Source organism: Amblyomma maculatum, chromosome 1, assembly GCF_055883805.1.
Source record: "Amblyomma maculatum isolate TAMU_Amacu chromosome 1, ASM5588380v1, whole genome shotgun sequence".
Taxonomy (NCBI): Eukaryota; Metazoa; Arthropoda; class Arachnida; order Ixodida; family Ixodidae; genus Amblyomma; species Amblyomma maculatum.
The window spans coordinates 18,380,197-18,400,100 of record NC_139344.1 but is presented as its reverse complement, the minus strand read 5'-3'; the positions used below and the strand labels follow the sequence as shown (position 1 = coordinate 18,400,100).

At 44.2% G+C, this 19,904-nt stretch overlaps 1 protein-coding gene across 1 annotated transcript; it reads left to right on the top strand.

The window, feature by feature from the left end:
- The first annotated feature begins 11,471 nt into the window (after nt 1-11,471).
- On the top strand, nt 11,472-12,704 carry LOC146201868 (rhythmically expressed gene 2 protein-like). Its single transcript, XM_084587832.1, has one exon. The coding sequence runs from the start codon at nt 11,651-11,653 to the stop codon at nt 12,413-12,415; it is 765 nt and encodes a 254-aa protein (XP_084443958.1). The 5' UTR covers nt 11,472-11,650; the 3' UTR covers nt 12,416-12,704.
- Nucleotides 12,705-19,904: the final 7,200 nt, after the last annotated feature.

Below are 19,904 nucleotides of genomic sequence, written 5' to 3'. Positions count from 1 at the left end.
CCAGTGTCTGCCCGTAATATTAGGGCAATCCTGCCTGCGTGCTGTTTGTTTGCATTTCTTGTTGTGAGATATGTTTGATGTGGGCATTCAAAGGAATTTGAAGGTGCTGCAGCAAAATCAGTAATCTCCGTCAGAAACCTAACGTGAACATCTTAATGCCAGTTCTCGTGTATGAGATGGCAGTATTTGTAAATATATAACAGCTTCCCTCAATATTGGACAGTAGAGAAGTAGAACAAAGTCGTAACCTTCGATTACCTTGGCATAGAATATAAAACAAGCTAGACTAAGTGTAAAAAGCAACTCCTGCATTATTTCCATTGTTACAATCATTTATTTCCATCGTTACAAACAATCGTTTATGAATAAGAAAACACAGTGTTGCCACTATACCCAGTAAACACCCAAGCAGCAGCACAATTAAATGCCCTTTCCTGTGTTTCTCTCACAGAAAACTGTGCTATGAATTTTACTGTAGAAAGTAAACAACGTTCACCAACATAAAAGTAGTAGAAGTGTGTTAATACATCCGTGTAGACATAGAAGACACTTCCTGCCTACTGGCGAGAAATGACATAGTTATAATGAGTTTGTCACTGTTCGTAACTTTCAGAAGTGAAAGCAAAGAGTATCTGTATTCAGTTGAACCAGCAGCTAATAATTCAATGTGCACTCACACAATCAAAGTACTATAAGCTTTCCAGTGTTTTGCACTTGTGGTAGAAAAGCCGCTACTTTACTTTCTTGTTACATCACTAAGCATCACGTAATATGACAGGCTAGAAACAGGTTGAATTGACTAATACTGCTGTTGAAGAATGGGTCATCCCCGATTCTACCACACTTTTGGGGATGTTAAGAGCAGTATTTGCACTGATCACTATGTTGTCAATTACTGTTCTGCACACTGTAGCTACAAAATAAAACCAGTAAAATGGTGGCTAGTGATCAACAAGATGATTGCATAAACTAGAAAATATGCTTCTAGTAATATAAAGCATATAAAGGTATATTCAAGGAAGAATAATGAGAAGAGGACATTAATGAAGAGAAAAAATAAATGGACAAAAAAGATGGTTGGTCGGTTTGTGGGGTCTAGCGTCCCAAAGCGACTTAGGCTATGAGAGACGCCGTTGTGGAGGACTCCGGAAATTTCGACCACCTGGAGTTCTTTAACGTGCACTGATATCATACAGCACACAGGCGCTTTGCTTTTCGCCTCCATCGAAAAGCTGCCGCCGAGGTCGGGATTCGATCCCGCATCCTTGGGAACAGTAGTTGAGTACCGTAACCACTACGCCATCCCGGGACAAAAAAGAGAAAGAAAAAAAAACTATCAAGTTTCATACTTGAAGGCTATATACATATATAATGGCTAACTAAAAAAAAAAAAAAGCCTGTAAAGAGGAGAAAACTGTAGCAGTGCAAGCATGTTTAGTGCTGTGTCAAAATAATTTTGAATGATATCAAAGCATTCTTACATTTTGAGTCCTTGGCACTTAAGAAGTGGCTACATGTCTGCTGTAACTGAAGAAAGCTGGGACAGGGAATACCCTAACTTCACAAGAGACTAAATTGGAGCAGGCTGCGCAGTTTACAGTTAAGCTTTTCCTTTCATAGGAAAATGCCTCTAGAGGAAAAATTGCTGAATTAGGTGGGAAAACTTGAAAAAGGAAAAATGTCTACAATGATGAGCATTGGATTTCAATACCGATATACAAGACCTATAATGAAGCCTAACAGCAAACCTGAAACTGTGGAGGAAGAAAACAATGGGTGAGCATCATACGAAGCCTAGTCATAAACACGAAAGAGGAGAATTTTATCCTAGCACACTGTGCACAATTCCTTAGAAACAAATGAGCCCACATCTGCTGAAATCGCAATCACAGGAAGCATGTGGAAGGAGTGTGTGTCCACTGGGAGCAATAGCCGAGGAAATGGGCTCAATAATAAAAAATGCACGTTAAAAGCTGACCGTGCTCACCCCTCATTGTTTTCTTTATACTTCCAAATGTGTTATGTTCAGTAATCAACTCCATTTAAATGCCAGACAAGAAAAAAAAAAGAAAAACACAACTAGTGATTGTAGTTAAAACAAGAAGGACCTGACCCAAAACTGTGCAGAAAAAGTAGTATCTTCTAACGACAAGAGCACCAACACTCTCAGCCACTGCCCTTGATGCTCACAGGAAGCAGGCCTGCACAGCATTCACAGTGCAAGTCACGTTAAGTCACATTTAACAGTTGAGTCAATGTATAGCACGTTCCTCACACGTCCCTGACAAGCCATCAGCTAGTCATGAAAGCAAGCTGTGTGATGTGCCGACATGGCAAAACCTCCCTGTGTGTTTTCAAAGTGCTTTTTTCATTCAATATGGCTACAAGTATGCGCTGAAACAGGCATAAAAATGAGTACAAGCGGAGACTGTACGCTGCAGGAGCTATACCCATGTTCATGATAATCCACTGATCGTGTTAAATTTAGGAAAAATGCCCTACATTAGTGAGAAAGGAAGCAGAACAGGAACGAATTTGGAAAATAGTGCACAGTTTTCACGGTGAATCATGTGTTGACAATTGCAGTGTGTGGCTACAATGAGATGTGGTTCATAAATAGATGTCGAAAACATCAGTTCCAGCAATGCATTGTTGGTATCGGCAAATAGCTTTTGGATAACAGTGCATCCTGTGGCATTTTGTTGCTTTTTTTAAATATATTTTAGATCTCATACAAATGCATCTTTTCCTCAACACAATGTAGAGGAATTTGTTATGTGTTGGTTATTTATTTAGGCCTCTGTTATCCTTTATATTTGTTGCAATTACATTTCCTGAGCAGAAGTTTTGCTGTAAGTAGTGTACGATATATATACACTCGCCATTTACATCGTCATGTTTGAGATAAAGAAAGTGTATTGCTGGGTGCAAGATGTTTTAATATAAATGAGGCATAGCTTTAGATTATAAGAAAAAAAAAAGCCTCGAAGGTATTTTTTCTCGTAAGGCTTTTGTACAGGTACAGTCCTGTTTGGCAGCTGTCTTAGAGACTGGTGTAGAGGAAATGGGCCTAGGTATGCTGCTTCAATTGTGTTTTGTCTTGTACATTGATACAATAAAAATGAATTTAAAACTGAGTACTGTTTCTCTGTGTATGTCTCTTGCTTGCTCATTTTAGTACAGTAAATTGCAAGACGTGGCACATATGATACATGATGCATGTGCAGTTAGCCATCCAGGAACAAACTTATTTTAACTTACTTTAACAAACTTACTAAGGAACACAGTGCATTTAACTAACAGTGATGATCTAATGAAATGATGCGTTGGAATGTAATGGGATGCACATGTGGTTTGATTCACCACACACTACAGAGCTAGCTTCAAGGAGATTTCTTCCAAGAAGGATAAAGCAACATGTAAGCCCTTTCATCTAAGTAGAACTCGAGCCGTCACTATTCCACTAGTATACGTCACTCACTTCTCTTTTGTTAGAGGCAGGGAGTTGTGGGATTACTGCATATTCTAAGTATTTTCAAGACACTGTCACTGAGCGCTGCAGTTCTATGGTTCAAACTGAGAAAGCAAGCAGGGAGTCAAAGTGGCTGTGATGCAGGTCGGCCGGGCACTGAGTACATGAAGCCGGGTGACCGTGTCATTTGTACTAGCTACTCGGCAGTGTGAGCTATACTACTAGCACCTAAGCTGCTTTCTATGATCAGTGTCACGGCAAAAAGCTAAAGAGTCAGGGAGCCCAAACTTCAACATCCACATCATGCACACTGTTCATTGCAGCCATTTCAGCCTACCAAAAAGTCTGTACGGGATAGCACCAACAGCACGGCTAATAACAAGCCACAGGAAAACAGGATAAAAATACTGGAGGCTGAGCAAACTTGTACTCGCATTTTCCCAAGATTACCTGCACAAGTCAAACTGCACTAACTGACCTAGCTGTTTGAAATTTCTTTAGGAGTAAAACCACCCTGCGGCAAAGACTGACAATGCAAAGACTTTGGAGATATGCAGGGAAGTCAGTGTACCTAAGGACCAACGGCAAGATGCAAAAGTATCAGAGGATGGCTGAGCAAAAAAACTTGGCCAAGAGGAATGCACTGGAAAGAACAACTTACATAGCTAGCCTCAAAATCTGTCAACCTATTCAGGGCTCGATCAGTAACATCAATCAGTGCGTGCAAGTGTTCAGGTGATCAATGGGCCAATATGCAGCCTTGTGGCGAAGTAAAGCCTTGGTCAAACGTTCTTGCGTAAAAGGGCTATTGAGTTGCGACCCTTGACCCTTCAAAGCTCAGGAGAGATGAGACAGAGCACTCTGTACTCTCTGGAGGTCTCAAGCCTCAGTTATGCCACAAGTTGTAGGGTACATGGTTAGTCAGCAACTCTGTATGTTATAACATTTGATCCAAGCTTTACATGGACTGTTTTCGCTAGTCCTTGAGAAAAATGCCATGAGCAAGCCTGAAGGGCAGAACACAGCAGAATACCGTGTTCCGCTTGCTTCTACATTGCACGCGTCTATAGTGGATTTCACTTCTTCAGCTTGCTTTACACGCCGCTTTGACGCACCCGATGGAGATGTACCTAAGGTGAAAGTTTTCAGATTGAGGGGGATGTCCAATGTGAATGAGCTGCAAAGCATGCTGGGTAATTCCGACTTCCGGGTCTTTCTGTGAGACGGTCGTCTGCTGCGCTGTGCTTAAAACTCGACACCGACAAGCTTAAATTCGACTCTTCACGTGTTTATAAGCGCGAATAAAGTAGTAGAAAAGGTCATAGTGATCTGCACACATGTTATAACCCTATTTAACTTTCGCATTTGAAGAAAACGGGTGAAAAATCATTGCAAGTGCAATCATTACGTGTGTCGTCTCTTCGCGCTGAAGTTTAGCATGCATTGTTCATTCGGCCGAAGTTCGTTTTTCGTTTGTTATCATGCAGTCGCTACATATAACTATAAATTATACTAGAGTAAGCAATCGTCAAGGTATTTCACACTAGCAGAAGCCGGATAATTACATTGCCGGCAGTCGTTGTTTAGCATGTAGGAACGGACTGTCGCGCAAGTTGTAGTTGCAACTGCTAAGATCTGAAAGCATGAAAATACCAGAACATTGTGCACTTTTTTGCAGCCTTTACAAAGCTTTATCGGTTATGCTGCACTGCCCAAGAGAGTCAGAGCAGCTAGGGTTCCTTGTCTTGCGGCGCACTGCAGCTGCCTGCAAGCACAACCGGTACAACGCGTTTTAGTTACTCAGCTAAAATTGTGACTAACGATTCTAACAGTGTGTTGTGCTATTCCTTCAGAAGATCTAGATTTACTTACCAGTGCTTTGAAACCTTAGAAGTGGGCACAATCTTCGCTATTTTAAGCTACATATGCTCTTGACAGCTCAACTAATTTTGTTTACATGTTTCGTTTTTTTTTCTGGAAGCCGTAGAAGGTAGAATGCCAAAGAACTGTGTCATGGTTAACATCATACTGTCAATCAATGAAAAAATTAGGAGGATCATGAAATAAAAAAATCTCTCTCAAGCATTTGATTTTTACTTGACTTGTATTATGAAAATGCAACTGCATGATGTATGAGTTACATTTTTAGCACTGCTGTATTCATTCTGCTCGCATCATACCCCAACATGTATGTAGCGAAGACTATATGGCCAAAAACCTCTACTAATGCTTGTTGAGGGCCTCGGTCAGCTAGTAACGTATACATTCCAGCAGTGAGACATATCCACTTGCCGAGGCTGCAGCGCATGCGAGAACCCCACTCATAAGCAAACTTAACCAAGCATAGCGTGTGGGACATTTTACGCCATTCACATACAACTGTGGAAACTCTCCATATTTGAAATTCGCATGCCTAATTCCCCAATACTGATTGCTGCTTTACATCAGTCAAAAAGGGAAGTACTAAACAAAAGTTTTGTTTTGAAACCTCCAGAAACTTCAGGGTGCGGAACCATTATTTCTTCCAATCAAAGCTGGAAAGAGCCTGTAACTATTTTGCTGTTGGGTACTTTGTGTTTGGGGTCTGGTTGGACAGAAAAATTAGATTCTCTAATTTCTCTTACTTAGATTCTCTTACTCTAATTACACCTCATATTACTTTTTTCATCAGAACTTTTGCAGACATTTTTTTTACAGCATGTGCTTAATGACCTCCAAACAAGGCTGGGAGTGAGGAATAGTAAATTGTCACAAAATGCCTAGTACAGGCTGTAGAGATGAGCTTTAATAGACCTGTGGGTGAGTAATAGCAAGTTGTAAGAAAATGCATAGCACAGAGCACAGAAATCAATTGCCTCGGCAAGATTCATACTTCTTACCCTTAGACATAAAAGCTACTATAGCTAGGCCAGTCTCTGCCTATCTTGCAGAATTTTGCACTTCTTGAGATAGCCAATGGCCACCAGAACCTTGTTTTCCATCTGAAGGCAATGCAGCGAATGAAAATAACACATAAACCTCATGTAAGCAGCACCTTGTATTTCATCACAAATAGCTTATGTAGATGCATTCATTTAATTTTTGAATGAACACGTGTAGCATCACCTAGGCCATTATAAAACTGCTTTGCTGAACAGTAAAATTTGGTTTTACACCATGTATCTCAGCTGTCAGCTTTTCTATGTGGCATATATATATACAATGAAAGATGAAAAATAGCTGTCCTGAAGTGAATATTTCATGACTCTGACCAGAGTATAGAAAAATGTTAATTTGTATCTCTGCAACAGCCTATAACTGTCTCTCTTCCTACACAAGACAAGAATAAACACCACAGCCCCATGTATAGTAGGTCTGCACAAGCAGGCTTTCAAAATTCTTGTATTTGCGTTCGGACAACACATTCATTTTTCAAGTGGGACAAGTTTCGGGCCAATACTACGACCCCCTTCTTGGATATTGACTCCTTCCCGTCTGTACTCCGAGATGCCCGCACTCAGGCTCTCGAATATATCCCCTGTGACAATTCCACAGTTGGCATGGATGCTTGCCTGGCTAACCTTTAGCGTCGCGCAGATCACCTCACGCCCAACGTTTTCGGACTCACGGAAAACATTACAAAGATCTCATACTTCTTCGACGACAATTCAAGCTTATCCGGGCATACCAGCTTCACCTGCAAAGTGAGGCTTGGCACTCTACATGCGACCGTCTTGGACGAGTACCGGGCCTATCACAACTTTGGAGCATTTTTCGTGGCCTAAGTGGCAAGGCACGCGGGGCCCCACCTCTCGCCGAGCTCCTTCTCAATGGCAACCCACTGATGTTGAAGATGAAGTTATACGCACCTTTTTCCCACACGCCAGCCTAACGCCTCCACTAGCAGTTTCCATTTTCCCAGTCAGAAACCCTGATCCAGACCTGGATCGCCCATTCTCTAAGGGAGAACTGCAAGCAGCACTCGGAAGAGGCTGAGCTCGCACACACCCGAGCATTGGCAGGAGCTTTGCAATCTCGACTCGGCAGCCCAGGATGCCCTTCTCGACATCATTAATTCTTACCGGGAGACCGGAACGGTACCAGATGATCTCAAGCTTTCTCTTTTTCTTCCTATCCCTAAACCTGGCAAAAACCCTCGACTTCCTAGTAACTTGCGTCCAATCGCCTTGATTTCACATCTCTGTAAACTCATCGAGCGCCTACTGCATACCCGAATTAGTCACTACATTGAATATGTCAGTCCTGGATTTCATCCAGCTCAAGCCAGCTTCCGCCCTAACCTCAGAACTCATAACCGTCTTTGACTTTTGCAAAGAGCTCTGAATTTCACATCTCTGTAAACTCATCGAGCACCTGCTGCATACCCGAATTAGTCACTACATTGAATATGTCAGTCCTGGATTCCATCCAGCTCAAGCCGGCTTCCGCCCTAACCTCCTTCCGCCCTAACCTATCTCCTGGCTGTCGATATACACAAAGCCTTTGACAATGTTCGCCATGAGATTATCCTAGAGGAACTCGCCAAACGCTTTCCTAGTACTCGTGCCCAAATCTGGATCCGCAATTTTTTTTACTTCTAGGCCCATTCAGCTACATGGCAAAGCTCCGGGATGGGTGCCCAAAACCTATTACTTGGATAGGGGTGTACCTAAGGGCTCCATTCTCAGACCCATATTGTTCAACTTGGCCATGACACGCGTCGCCGAGAATATGGAACTCGGCACAAGCGCAAGATTCGCTATATATGCGAATGATATTACTGTCTGGACTGAGGCAGTGGATTGCGTAAACAAATATTCTATGCAGACTGAACTTCAGGCGGCCCTTTTTTGTCTTGATATACACTAACCAAAATTGGCCTTGAACTGGCTCCACACAAAACAATTGATTAGTATCGACAGAAAACATAAAACCAACCCCAGTATGCAGATCCATCTTCACATCGGAGGCAACACCATCACATCCTCAAATGGGCAAATCCACTATCTTGGCCTGCCCATCTCAAGCTGCAACAGTCCCCAGAAATGGGTTCATCAGCTGCAATGCCTTTGGCCTATTCGTCACCTGTCCAACCGGCACGACGGTGCACGGCAACATGCCTGCCGCACGATGGCCCGAGCAGCAGTGGCCGGAAAAATCCTCTATGGCACACCCGTCCTCCAACCTGTTGAAGACTGACTTCGCTAAGGTCGAACGCCTTCATCGCGCAACACTACGCACTATTACCGGTCTACCTAAGCACACTCCTATAGCTGAACTTGAGCGTTTGGCCGCTCTTCCACCGCTTGCTACCATCGTTTCAAAGTCACAGACGCGTCATCGAATACGTCTAGAGAACACTGTCCAAGGGCGTCACCTGCTGGCCTGGGATGAACAGCATAACCACAAAACACCAGCCCTATATGCATCTCTTCCCCCTTGGGAGATGCCAGTAGTCACACGCCTCCATTGCCGACCTATAAACCATGATTTTGTCATTACCCGGGAGCTCCTCGCTGCCCATCACCGACAAGAGTGAATCCCTGATACGACTAACATTACACCGACACTTCAATTATAAGCAAATCAGCATCTATGGGCTGGGTATGCGATGACAACCTTTCCCTTTCAGGCACTTAAGCCTGCCACCTACCTCAACGTACCCCTCTTCATGCTGAACTCCTCGTGATTTGGGGAGCCCTGTCAGGAGTGCCTTGCACCGAAACTGGTTCAATATGTATTCTTACTGATTCCTATGACGCTTACAAGGAAATCGCTACTCCGGGTTCACAAGATGCAACTGCTACGGCCATACAGCGCCTCCTTAAACGCCACCAACTCGCGACCAGAACTGTCATTATTCAGTGGACCCCAGGTTACTCGGACGAATCAGGGGGCAATGCGGCGGCACGCGCTGTAGCTGCCTTGGCAGGTGGGATGTCCACGTTTACTTGCCCACCCCCCTTGCTTCATCCTTACTCGACCTTGGGTGGGCAACACACTCCTTCTCTTGCTCTTATGCACTATACTCGGACCAGTCTTCGTAGTCTCAGTCAGCATCGCATGCAGGTGGCCACACCAGACCCACCTTTTACGCGAAAAACCCACCTCACCCGAAGTCAAGAAGTCTTTTTGAATAAACTCATCGCCCATGTGGCTTACACGCCATGTATTACAGCCCGCTGGCATCAGTATACAGAGGAAATGATTACGTGCCCCCACTGTACGACTCTAACGTGCGGCGGCATATCTCTACTCTGGGATTGCCCTGCTTTTTCTACTGGATGCTCCAAGATCAAACACTACCTACTGCCTGAACTACCGTTCCCTTCTAGAAACTGATGCTAACACACAGATGATATTTGCCAAGTGTAGCTCCCTTAGTGGCCTGGTTAGAGCAATATGATTTGAGTGACGATCTAAACAATGAAGATTCTGTCTACTCCTCTTTACCCTCATCCATGGCCATGAGCCTTCCCATTCAATAAAGGACATTCAATCTCTGCAATTTTAGCGTGCTCATGCTGATTGCTTTGCTGGAGAAAGCATGTTTCGTTATCTGGACTTAAACAGAACATAACTGCTTGCACAACAATGTCTACACAACTGTATAAATCTTACAACTACTAATGGTGACATGCTGGCCTAGCCTGACGAGACCATTGACAGCTGATTGGTAAGCACTGGCAGTTCTAGAAACTTGCATTTAGCAGAAATGGGCGCGAAGAAAATTGTTCAGTACTTATATCACGCTGTACTGACGGAGTCCAAACAACACAATTTGCGAACCTTTTGAAGGTGTGAAACGACCGCTCGCTGCTACCGGTTTGGTTTGTGGGGTTTAACGTCCCAAAGCAACTCAGGCGAGAGACGCCGTAGTGGAGGACTCCGGCAATTTCGACCACATGGGGTTGCTTAAGTGTGAAAATGGCATGCCATAATGACATTCACAAAGCCGCAGAGAGCTGCGATCAACTCAGAGCAGCGAGGGAGCCGCATCGGCAGCTTCCCCGGCATGTTCCCCGGTCCTCAGAATGTCGTCACGCGACGTCTTGGCCAATCACGGGCGGCGGCGCGACCCGCGGTGAGCCCCGTCGCGCAGGCTGCACATTTCGGCTGAAAAAAAAAGGCTATTTCTGCTTTCTTCTGCCTAATTTTAATCTGATATTCGAGTTCGCAGCATGAAAAACTATGACTTTCTGTTGAAAGCTCAACTTCTGCAAAAAGTGCTGCAGTGTCCCTTTGTGCACTGACATCACACAGCACACGGGCGCCTTGCTTTTCGCCTCCATCAAAAAGCAGCCACCGAGGCCGGGATTCGATCCCGCGCCCTTGGGAACAGTAGTCGAGCGCCGTAAACACTGCGCCACTCCGGCGGGGTCGCTCGCTGCTACCGTCATCATGCGAAAACAGCTGTAGCGCATATCCAAAGTCGTCCGAGCGAGAACTTGGTGCTCTTGAACGAGAGCAAACAACCTACTTCACAAAATTTCCTAGCTTTCACAGCTCTATCCAACACTTGCCATTGACAAAATACTCGAAATAAATTCACGAAATGCCCGTGCAGCTCGCCGTCGACGGTCAGCCAGCGGATCGCTACGGCCAACCGTTTTCGCCGTTCACAACTCGACGGCACACGGAACATCTTGTATCGCGTTCTAGTTGAGTTGCCGTAGTTGGAAGCCGAGCACAACACAACATTCCCAGCAAATTGAGCGCAAATGTCAAGAGAATAAAGGTCGAAACCGCACGCCTGCAACCAATGCCAGCAGAAACAAGACAAAACCAACAAAACCACACAAACGACCCGAAAGTGCCGAAAGGCCGAAAGTCAAAACCCGCGTGACAAAGCCTCGCCATGCACTTTCGCCATCAGAGAGTGAGATGGCAGCTTGCAGCTGTGCTCAGTTAAATTACTTATTTTCTAACACTGCTAAAGCTAGTTGTTGATACAAAAATACCAAGACGCATATAAAAGTGTTTTTGTTTTTTTTTTTAGCTTTAACATATGCGGCTTTTAAACGAAGCCGAACCAACTCGAATCCGAAGCCGGCAGTGCTTGAGTGCTTTTGCGGTTGAACAGGCGATAAGACGCACACGTTCACGGTCATCTAACACTGCTTTCGTGCCTTGTTGCTCACAGTGTTTCCTCTGTACAACGAGCGAGCAAGTGCATTACTGTCAGATGTTACACGCGACATGGTGTCGCGCCTGCGCCTCATCACCTTCGATGCAACGAACACGCTGCTACGCTACAAGGAGTCTGTCGGACAGACCTATTCTGGCGTCGCTCAACTCTATGGCGTTCCAGCTGATCCGCATCATGTTAATCACAAGTTCAAAATCGAATTCAAGCGCATGGTGGCACAACATCCCAACTACGGCGCTGAAAGCGGTATGACGTCGCAGCAGTGGTGGGCTGAGCTCGTTAGCCGAACGCTCTCTGGCTCAGGCGCCATCAGCGAGTCGCTCATGACGTCGATCTCAAAACACCTTTATGAATCATACAGGACACCTCAATGCTGGGCTCCGAACATTGGCACCGTTGAAACTCTTCAGCAGCTTAAAAATTCAGGTCGGAAACTTGGCGTCATCTCAAATACTGACGAAAGGCTTGACAGCATTCTAACTGGGCTTCGACTGCGGCAGTACTTCGATTTTGTTATTGCTTCGGCTGTGGTCAAGGTCGAGAAGCCTTCTAAGGACATCTTTTCGTTGGCATTGATCTGTGCTAGCAGTGACGAGCACTTAACGCCTGACCATGCATTGCATGTAGGGGACAACATCGTGCTCGACTACTTGGCTGCTAAAAGTGCTGGCTGGAATGCCTTGTTGCTTGTCAACGATGAATCGCGCCGGCATCAAGCACTGTCGAAGGGCCTTGTAGACCCTGCTGATATGATTCACCGGCTGCCTGATATTGTCAAAGTGGTTGACGCACAGGAGTCGCAGTGTGTTAGATAATACCAAGTTTTCTGACTCTGTGTGCACGGGACGTGCGGCACGTTTGTAGTGGTGTAAACGGACTGTGCATGACGCTAAGGAAGTGTGCCATGTGAGTGCACTTTGCGGACAGTGAGTTCGGACTTAAGTTTTGTTGTCTGAAGCTTAGCTATCTAATGGTGCTGCGCCTTTTCCTTAGTCCGAAAGCCTTATGCCTCTATTTTCTATCTCCACGTTCTGTTAACCTGCAGACCAAGGAAACGGGTAGTGATATGTACCATGCCAGTAAAATATATTTTTGAACATATTACATTCATGTTTTAAGTGCAAAGCATGAATTAGTAACTTTTCTGAAGGTGTGTAATCCCTTCAATGCTTTAAGTTTGAAGCAAAAGTAAAATTAATTTGCTTCTTAAGTGCAAGGTATGTGTTCCCTAAGACACTGCAGTTGCTTGTACACTTGGCAACTTCATTAGTTGTACAGCAGCCCAGCTCCCTGAGCTAACATTCAAGGTCTGTGCTACGTCCATAAATTTTGCGGACACTTGAGCTCTGCCTTTAAAGACGTGATGTGACAGCGTTAATGGCTCGCATCCATGGTTCCCCCCTTGCAGATGGATTTTGTTTTGCATATATGCATATTGCTGCTTGCTTACTCACTAATCTCTTCATTTGCGCCTCTGTTATCGCTACAGATAATCATTAGCATAGAGTCATATGCCACTATATTATATGAAAGACTATCCCACATGATTTAAGAGTGCACATTGTTGGCAGAGGCGGTCGTACATGCTTCAGCAATAGAAATGCACAAACAAAGACATGGACAAGAAGAACCTAAGGACGGGCACATTCCTTGTGCTCTTGTCCAAGTCTTTATTTGCGCATTTCCACTGCTTAACCATCCTACATAATTTCCTGCTTTAACCAAGCTATATGCACGTGCCTGCATGGCATAGTAGTAGCATTTTCTCACTAGGAATTCATGGCTCTTAGGGGGGTTGATTACCATCTCGTCCTCCTGTCCCAAAGCAGAACCCTGAGTTGGCAGTGCCCGCCAACTCAGTGCCCAGCCATGTCGCCTGCTGAAGGCGTCTACGATTTTTCACACGCAACACCAACACCAGATTTTCTGGAGAATGGAGCCTTTAACATCATGTAGAAGTGCTGGAGGTGGGCCTACGTAAGATAAAATTTAACTTGAATGCATTTTAACCAGCAAGGTGCTTCCCAAGTGATATCAGAGAGCATGAGTGTGAAGTTTTTAATAATGCAAATGCATCTCTTGCCTCGTGGTTTCTGTAACCAGAAAATACCCCACACGCCAACACTTAAAAAATATATATAGTTCAGTGCCAGGGATTGAACCACCATCTGAGCAGAACAGCTTCCTTGGGCCCAGGTGCGAAAGCGCTATACTATTGCCATTTTTTTTCTTTATTGCCTGGCTTTGGCACATGACATAACACGAAAGGAAACTCCAATCAAAACATAAGCAAAAACACATAAGGCAATGTACAGTCTGTCAAAAATATACGGCCCAAGGGTTTTGTTTCTAAGTCTCGTAACGGGGATCGGTACGCATCAGCACCGTTCGAAATCTAGTAGACGACAAACCTAGTCACCATTCTTCTCTATGCTTACCTATATATTCCTGAGTTGCTTTCAGGGGCTTAGCTAGATTGCTTAGAAGCGAACCCCTTGGGCCGTATATTTTTGACAAAGACTGTACATGAATAAATGTCATGATCAGCCAGTGTTAGACTGGCCTCATCGCTTCAAAACTCCCGCAGCAACAGCAAAGGCTCTACCCTCGAGAGCCATTCGGGAGGTTCTGCAGCCACTTTTTGAATGGCAATAAACTACTCCATACTCTCTTGAAAATAAATTCAAGCAGGTCTGGCATCCCTGTCATAGTGATAGCCGGCCATTCTGGAGCGCCATATACAGTAATTATGCTTATGGGCCTCCACTGGCTATACTATTGACATAGCCAGTGACGCCTCATGTACAACAGCAAAAAACACTCGCGTTGTGCAGCCAACGTTGTCATCAAGTTCTAACTTCAAAACTTTTGTGCACTCTGCAGTGAACATTGTCATCATCTCTTCCACTCCTTCATTTAGTCTAGGTAAAAAGAACCTGTGCCCATGTCTCCAGATGGTACACATTCTTTGTGGAAATAATGCAGTGGCAATGACAGTGATGGTGGTGATAGTAAGAGAAATGCTTTGGCATTACTGCAACTGAGCAGACAAGTACACCCCTGAATTTTTTCTATTATTCAGATCAGTTACATGGTGTTTTTATATATAGCGTAATTAAGATGGTGCACCAATGGTCCATCTATTTTGAGCAGAGGGCCAATTACTTTAGACGACATACAATTCCATTACAAAATGTATGCATGTTGTATATTCCCTCTTGATCCTGCATCAGCTTTTCAGCAGCAGTTACTCTATAGGGACCGGGCGCCCGTTGTATGGCGCCACCGTCGCCTCGGTGGAACAGCGCCGCCCGCGGCAGAGTGCCAAGGCAGCTGAGCGGCGCAGTAGTTTCCGTTCTGTGAGGCGTTTTTGAGCATGTCCCTACCCGTCGTTTTGCGGTGTGGCTTTGGGAGCTTTGAGCTGCTTTGAGTAATCGCAAGGAGTATTTTTCGACCGGGAAATCTTGAAAAAGGAAAGGGCCGTCCTCGGCAGGGCGTGCATTTTTTTTTTTTTTAAACCGCCCGGCGCATGGCATTTCTGTTATATACTCGAAAATGCCGCGCACGTGATTTCACAATGTGCTAGGAACACTTCGTTAGGCGCTTGTAAAGACGACTTCAAAGACGGGAATTGCGCCTGCACTGCGCGTACATCTTATATTAGGTCTAGTCGAAACCTGCCTGAAGATCAAATACCGCCGAGCCGTGTAGCCGTGGCGCCGAAGTAGTGGTAGTTGTAATGGTCAGCGTTCATGTAAAATGAAAAACAGCTTCACCTGTCTTTTTTGGTAATAGCTAGGCTCAAACAATTCAGATTAGAATAAGAGCAAATGACATTTCAGTTTCAACCTTGCAACGAGAGATAGAAAAGGAGAAAAATAAACAAGCAATAAATAAACAAGAAAAGGAGAAATAAACAAAAAGGAGAATAATAAACGCCTGCTATGAAAAAGAGATCTTGATAGTATTTGGCTTTTGCTAATTTAGGCATTCTCTCAGCGCAGGAAGTTCAATGTGATTGACCGCAGGTGCCTTGAACATTTAAAAGCAATAGTCCAATACTGTCAAACTGTTAAATAAAATCGAAAAAAAAACACGCACACACAGTGTGATGTGTTGTAAGATAAGCCACCGACAACTAAGAGAGGGTTCTATTGTTAAATGAATCCCTCTGATGGCTCGTTCGCTAAGGTGTTCTACTTTCTCAGCGTACCACGAACTTGCTGATACCCGACCGCGATACCTGATGAGTGTTAGGGGACATGACCATGTAGGTAGTTTTCTATTTGCACGTAAAGGAATCCGGATAACTGAAAGCCGTTCCTTTTACAACTTTGTCACTGCAGCTTGCCGGACTGCCGCTAAATCTGTTTACATTGGCCATAGAAGCAATTTCTGAGAGAGGTAAAACGGTCTTGTCTTACTACCCCACAATCAGAAAATCTCATGTTCACTAAAGCGCCAATGAGAAACACATGTATTTAGGCGGGCCAGGAAATGGGCGCTGCTGAGAAAATACGTAAACCCGTGTCAGGTGCAACGTGAATGCGAAAACAAAATTTGCTACACGGCCTTCGAAATTAAAAAAAAAAAGATGCTATGTTTATGCTTGTTTCCACAAATTAAATTGTATCTTTTCTTGTTCGACTTTTATATGAAGCCGACAGCAGATTTTGTGACCATGCGGTATTGACTGAGCTGTGAAATGAGTGATTTTATTAGGCGAAATGGACATGCCACACGCAAATGTTAACAAATTCTAAGAGTATCAACGCAGAGCTCTCAGCACATTTTCATTGGTTGACAAACGAAGAGAGGAAAAAGGACAAGATCATGGTAATAGGAATTGTTCATGTCTCCTATCTGCTCTTTCTGTTAAGAGAAAAAATTAAATTATCTATGACTATTTCAGCGAACGTAGCTGCACAAACATTGTCTCTGCCCATCACTGAAGATCGCAACGCAGCCCGAACAACGACGGTGGAGCTCCCTTTTTTTTTTTTCCCATGCTGGGGTTTTCTTACATACAGGCAGGGAAATGGTAGCGTTGTAACTAACGCTGTTGGGTTCCTTCGATTTTCAATTGTCAATAAAGTGACTACAGATGAAGGAGTGCGGCTTCAACTCCGAGACTCTCGTGCCATCACTCCTGGGGAACAGAAGGCACAAAGCATCCGGTAGCAAGCAGAATTTTAAAAATTCGGCACTTTCCATGATCACACAGTAACCAAATACGTAGATTCATGCCTCTGCCTTTCAAAGAACCACGCTTAGGTCACCCGCCACTCATGCTTGTGTGGAAACCCGTAGAAATGAATCGGCTTAAAAGCGTTCGATGAGTTTGTGTAGCTGCCAGTGCAGCCAACAACGCACCACGTTTCGCCAGCCTTGTTTGGCCAGACTTCGTTTCACGGGACATATTCACACAACTAGCCCAATTTTCTGCTCTCTTGAGGATATATGCACACGCAACATCATCTAAACCTTAGGATTTTCAATTTTCACACAAACCAACAACAAACAGCACACTCCAATGCGCTGGCAATGCACCGGCTGGGGCCAGCGCATTCCAGCAATTGAGCGATGCGCCGAGAGGCGACGCCACCTGTTCAGCATTCCTATCCCTATACAAGTAGCTATCATCAGTACTATTCATTGCATGATACGCAGCTCTGCTTCAGGTAAAGAAATGTAGAGACTGTTTCATACTAAGGAAACCAGAAGGGCGTGGCTACTGTGGTTTGAGAACTGCTGCTGTTGAGGGCCATTGCGAATAGGCAGCCACAAAGGCTTGCATGGAAAGAGCAGCCGGTCATGCTCACAATGCATGTTCCTTTTCTACCGATTCTGTTCTGCTGTCGGTGGCACAACATCGTGAAGCATGGCAGCCATGCGTTCCTGGTTTCCCTCGAAGTATGAAACAGCCTGTACTAGGTGTCCCAGCCGAGGACAACCTCGAAAAATAGCACTTCAAACAGATGGTTGAAGCAGACCATACGTATGTTCTTCCTTTATGTGCGTAAATTGGGTGACAATTAGCAACATGCGCTCAAAGTAGTTTTCAAGAGAACCCACGCACAAACCCAACACTTATTTCTAAAGAATGGTTGATTCTGAAACCTCGGTCAGCACCACCTTGATATCATATCGGCCATTCTCCTGCAAGCCTTGGAGAATACAGGCTTTCTTCATGTGCATGCATATGTTTAAAAAACCAATCAGGAATGAGTCTACTGGTGTTGGATCAGGTAATATTGGTCACATCCCCTATGAAATCAGTCTAATGAGGACAATTTGATCATAGGCATTATATAGGACACAGGTGCCTCTAGCCACTCCACTCCATCCTGCCAGAGGGAGCAAAATGTAGATTCTTAATTTGCTGTTTCACAACACACACAACACAAAACAGAAACTTGCCGTGACTTGGAGAACTGTTCACTCAAGGTAGTTGCTGCTGCCTTGGAGATAATATACTGCTGCCATTTGCAATCTTACCTATTGTTTAATAACATTGCCACTCTATTTATTTTCTAATGAATTAGCTGAATTAGTTTTGGTACATGAGAACTAGATATGTTACTTTCAAAAAAGCCATACCATACAAGAGATGAAGGCAACCGAACAACATCCGCACACCACTCACAACCTTGGTTGCGAAGGCATCGGAGTTCACATTGGCTACATAAATTTTCTCTTTTTTGGCAAGAGAAGAGGAAGAGCCAATCTGTCTCTCTAACCCGGGGAGATAGGAGGAAGCTCATCAAAGAGGCCCCATGCGTAGGCAACCGGCAACATGCGCAAAATATGCCCAATGAATAATGTGTTGCCCTGCCTGTGGCTGATATACGTCATCGCACTTTGGCTGGCTCCAGAATACCTCGAAGTGCACGGTACTGCACTATGCAGCAACCAGTAAATTACAGATGAGACTGGTTCTTCTACTTAATTTCGGTGTTGAACATTGTCCTGCGCACCTAAGTCACATTTAGCACAGACTGGTTTAATTGAGAGCCATTCTTTTCAGCCTCTACATACTAAGCTGCAATTCTGATGAAAATGAGAACAAGACAACTGTGGATACCTTTGAAAAGGATGTGCCGAGTAACAGGGCAATGGTTTAACCCTTGCATACACCTGCTGAGACGTGTAGAAGAACATGGGCTGAATTACAGAACAATCTCATCACAAAATTGGTCTCAAACCAACCCATAAGCCCTGCTCCTGTTGGTCTGCCAGTCAGGGTTGACCAATAAGAGTGCTGCAACAGATTAGTTTAATAATGGTTTTGAGCTCAGATCATTTTGCAATTCAACACCCAGCGTAAAAATTTAGAGGCACCATATACCACCCATTAGTCTGTCAGCTTTTCAGCATAGCGTTGCGGTTCTGCAAGTCTTTCTGAAACAAACATTGGAAGCAAGCATGCTCACGCAACTAAATGCTGCAAACTCGAAGCCGTGCAGCCAGCTCCTTTAACTGAAGTTGCAGCCTGTGACCCCTCCATCATCAGACTAGTTCCAGGGTACAGACACTAATTTTTTTTACTAGTACACTCAGAATACAAAGCTAACATCCTCAGTAATATGCATCCTTAGAAGAGAGCTCTTTGCGTTGATGTTGAACATGCCTGTAAGTAAACTGCAAGTTTTTCAAGGAGGGAAGCAGCAAAGGCTATAAGTAGCAGTATGCTTGCATGAAAAAGAGGACAGATATAAGATTTTGCTGACATGCTCTGGAGTCTGTCACAACTGATTACGGATGGGAATTCGATGGTTTGAAGAGTTGTCTGGAAAATGTTTTCTTTGGTGTTAATATTACAACAAAGGCTTGTTTAATGCCAAAGAGCATTACTACAAGATGGAGTGTTTTCATGTACAACACAAACAAGTTGTTCTAACGTAATCAAGGCAAACCCAAACTTTACGCTCCATTTTAAAGGCACTAGCCTGTAGGCAAGTATGTTCACACGTAACTACATGTAACAACAACTCGGAACCTTATTTAGTTTTGTTTCCATGCGTCTTCTATACTACTCTTTTAAACAGATTTTATTGACGTGATGGACACAAAGGAAGGAACACAAGGCAGACAGTGTGCCCAAGCATCTTCAGTCTCATTTTGTCAAGAACATGCACTAACTCAAAGCCTTCTGCCATTCTGAACTGCATTTCTACCCTATCTGGCAACAATTATGATGCATTTCCTTTGTGTGGTGTGTTTACTTCCTAAATAACTGCTTGAACAAAAAAAAAAATTATACCATTGTCAGTTTGGGCACAGAAAAACGTTAAATAAGAGAGG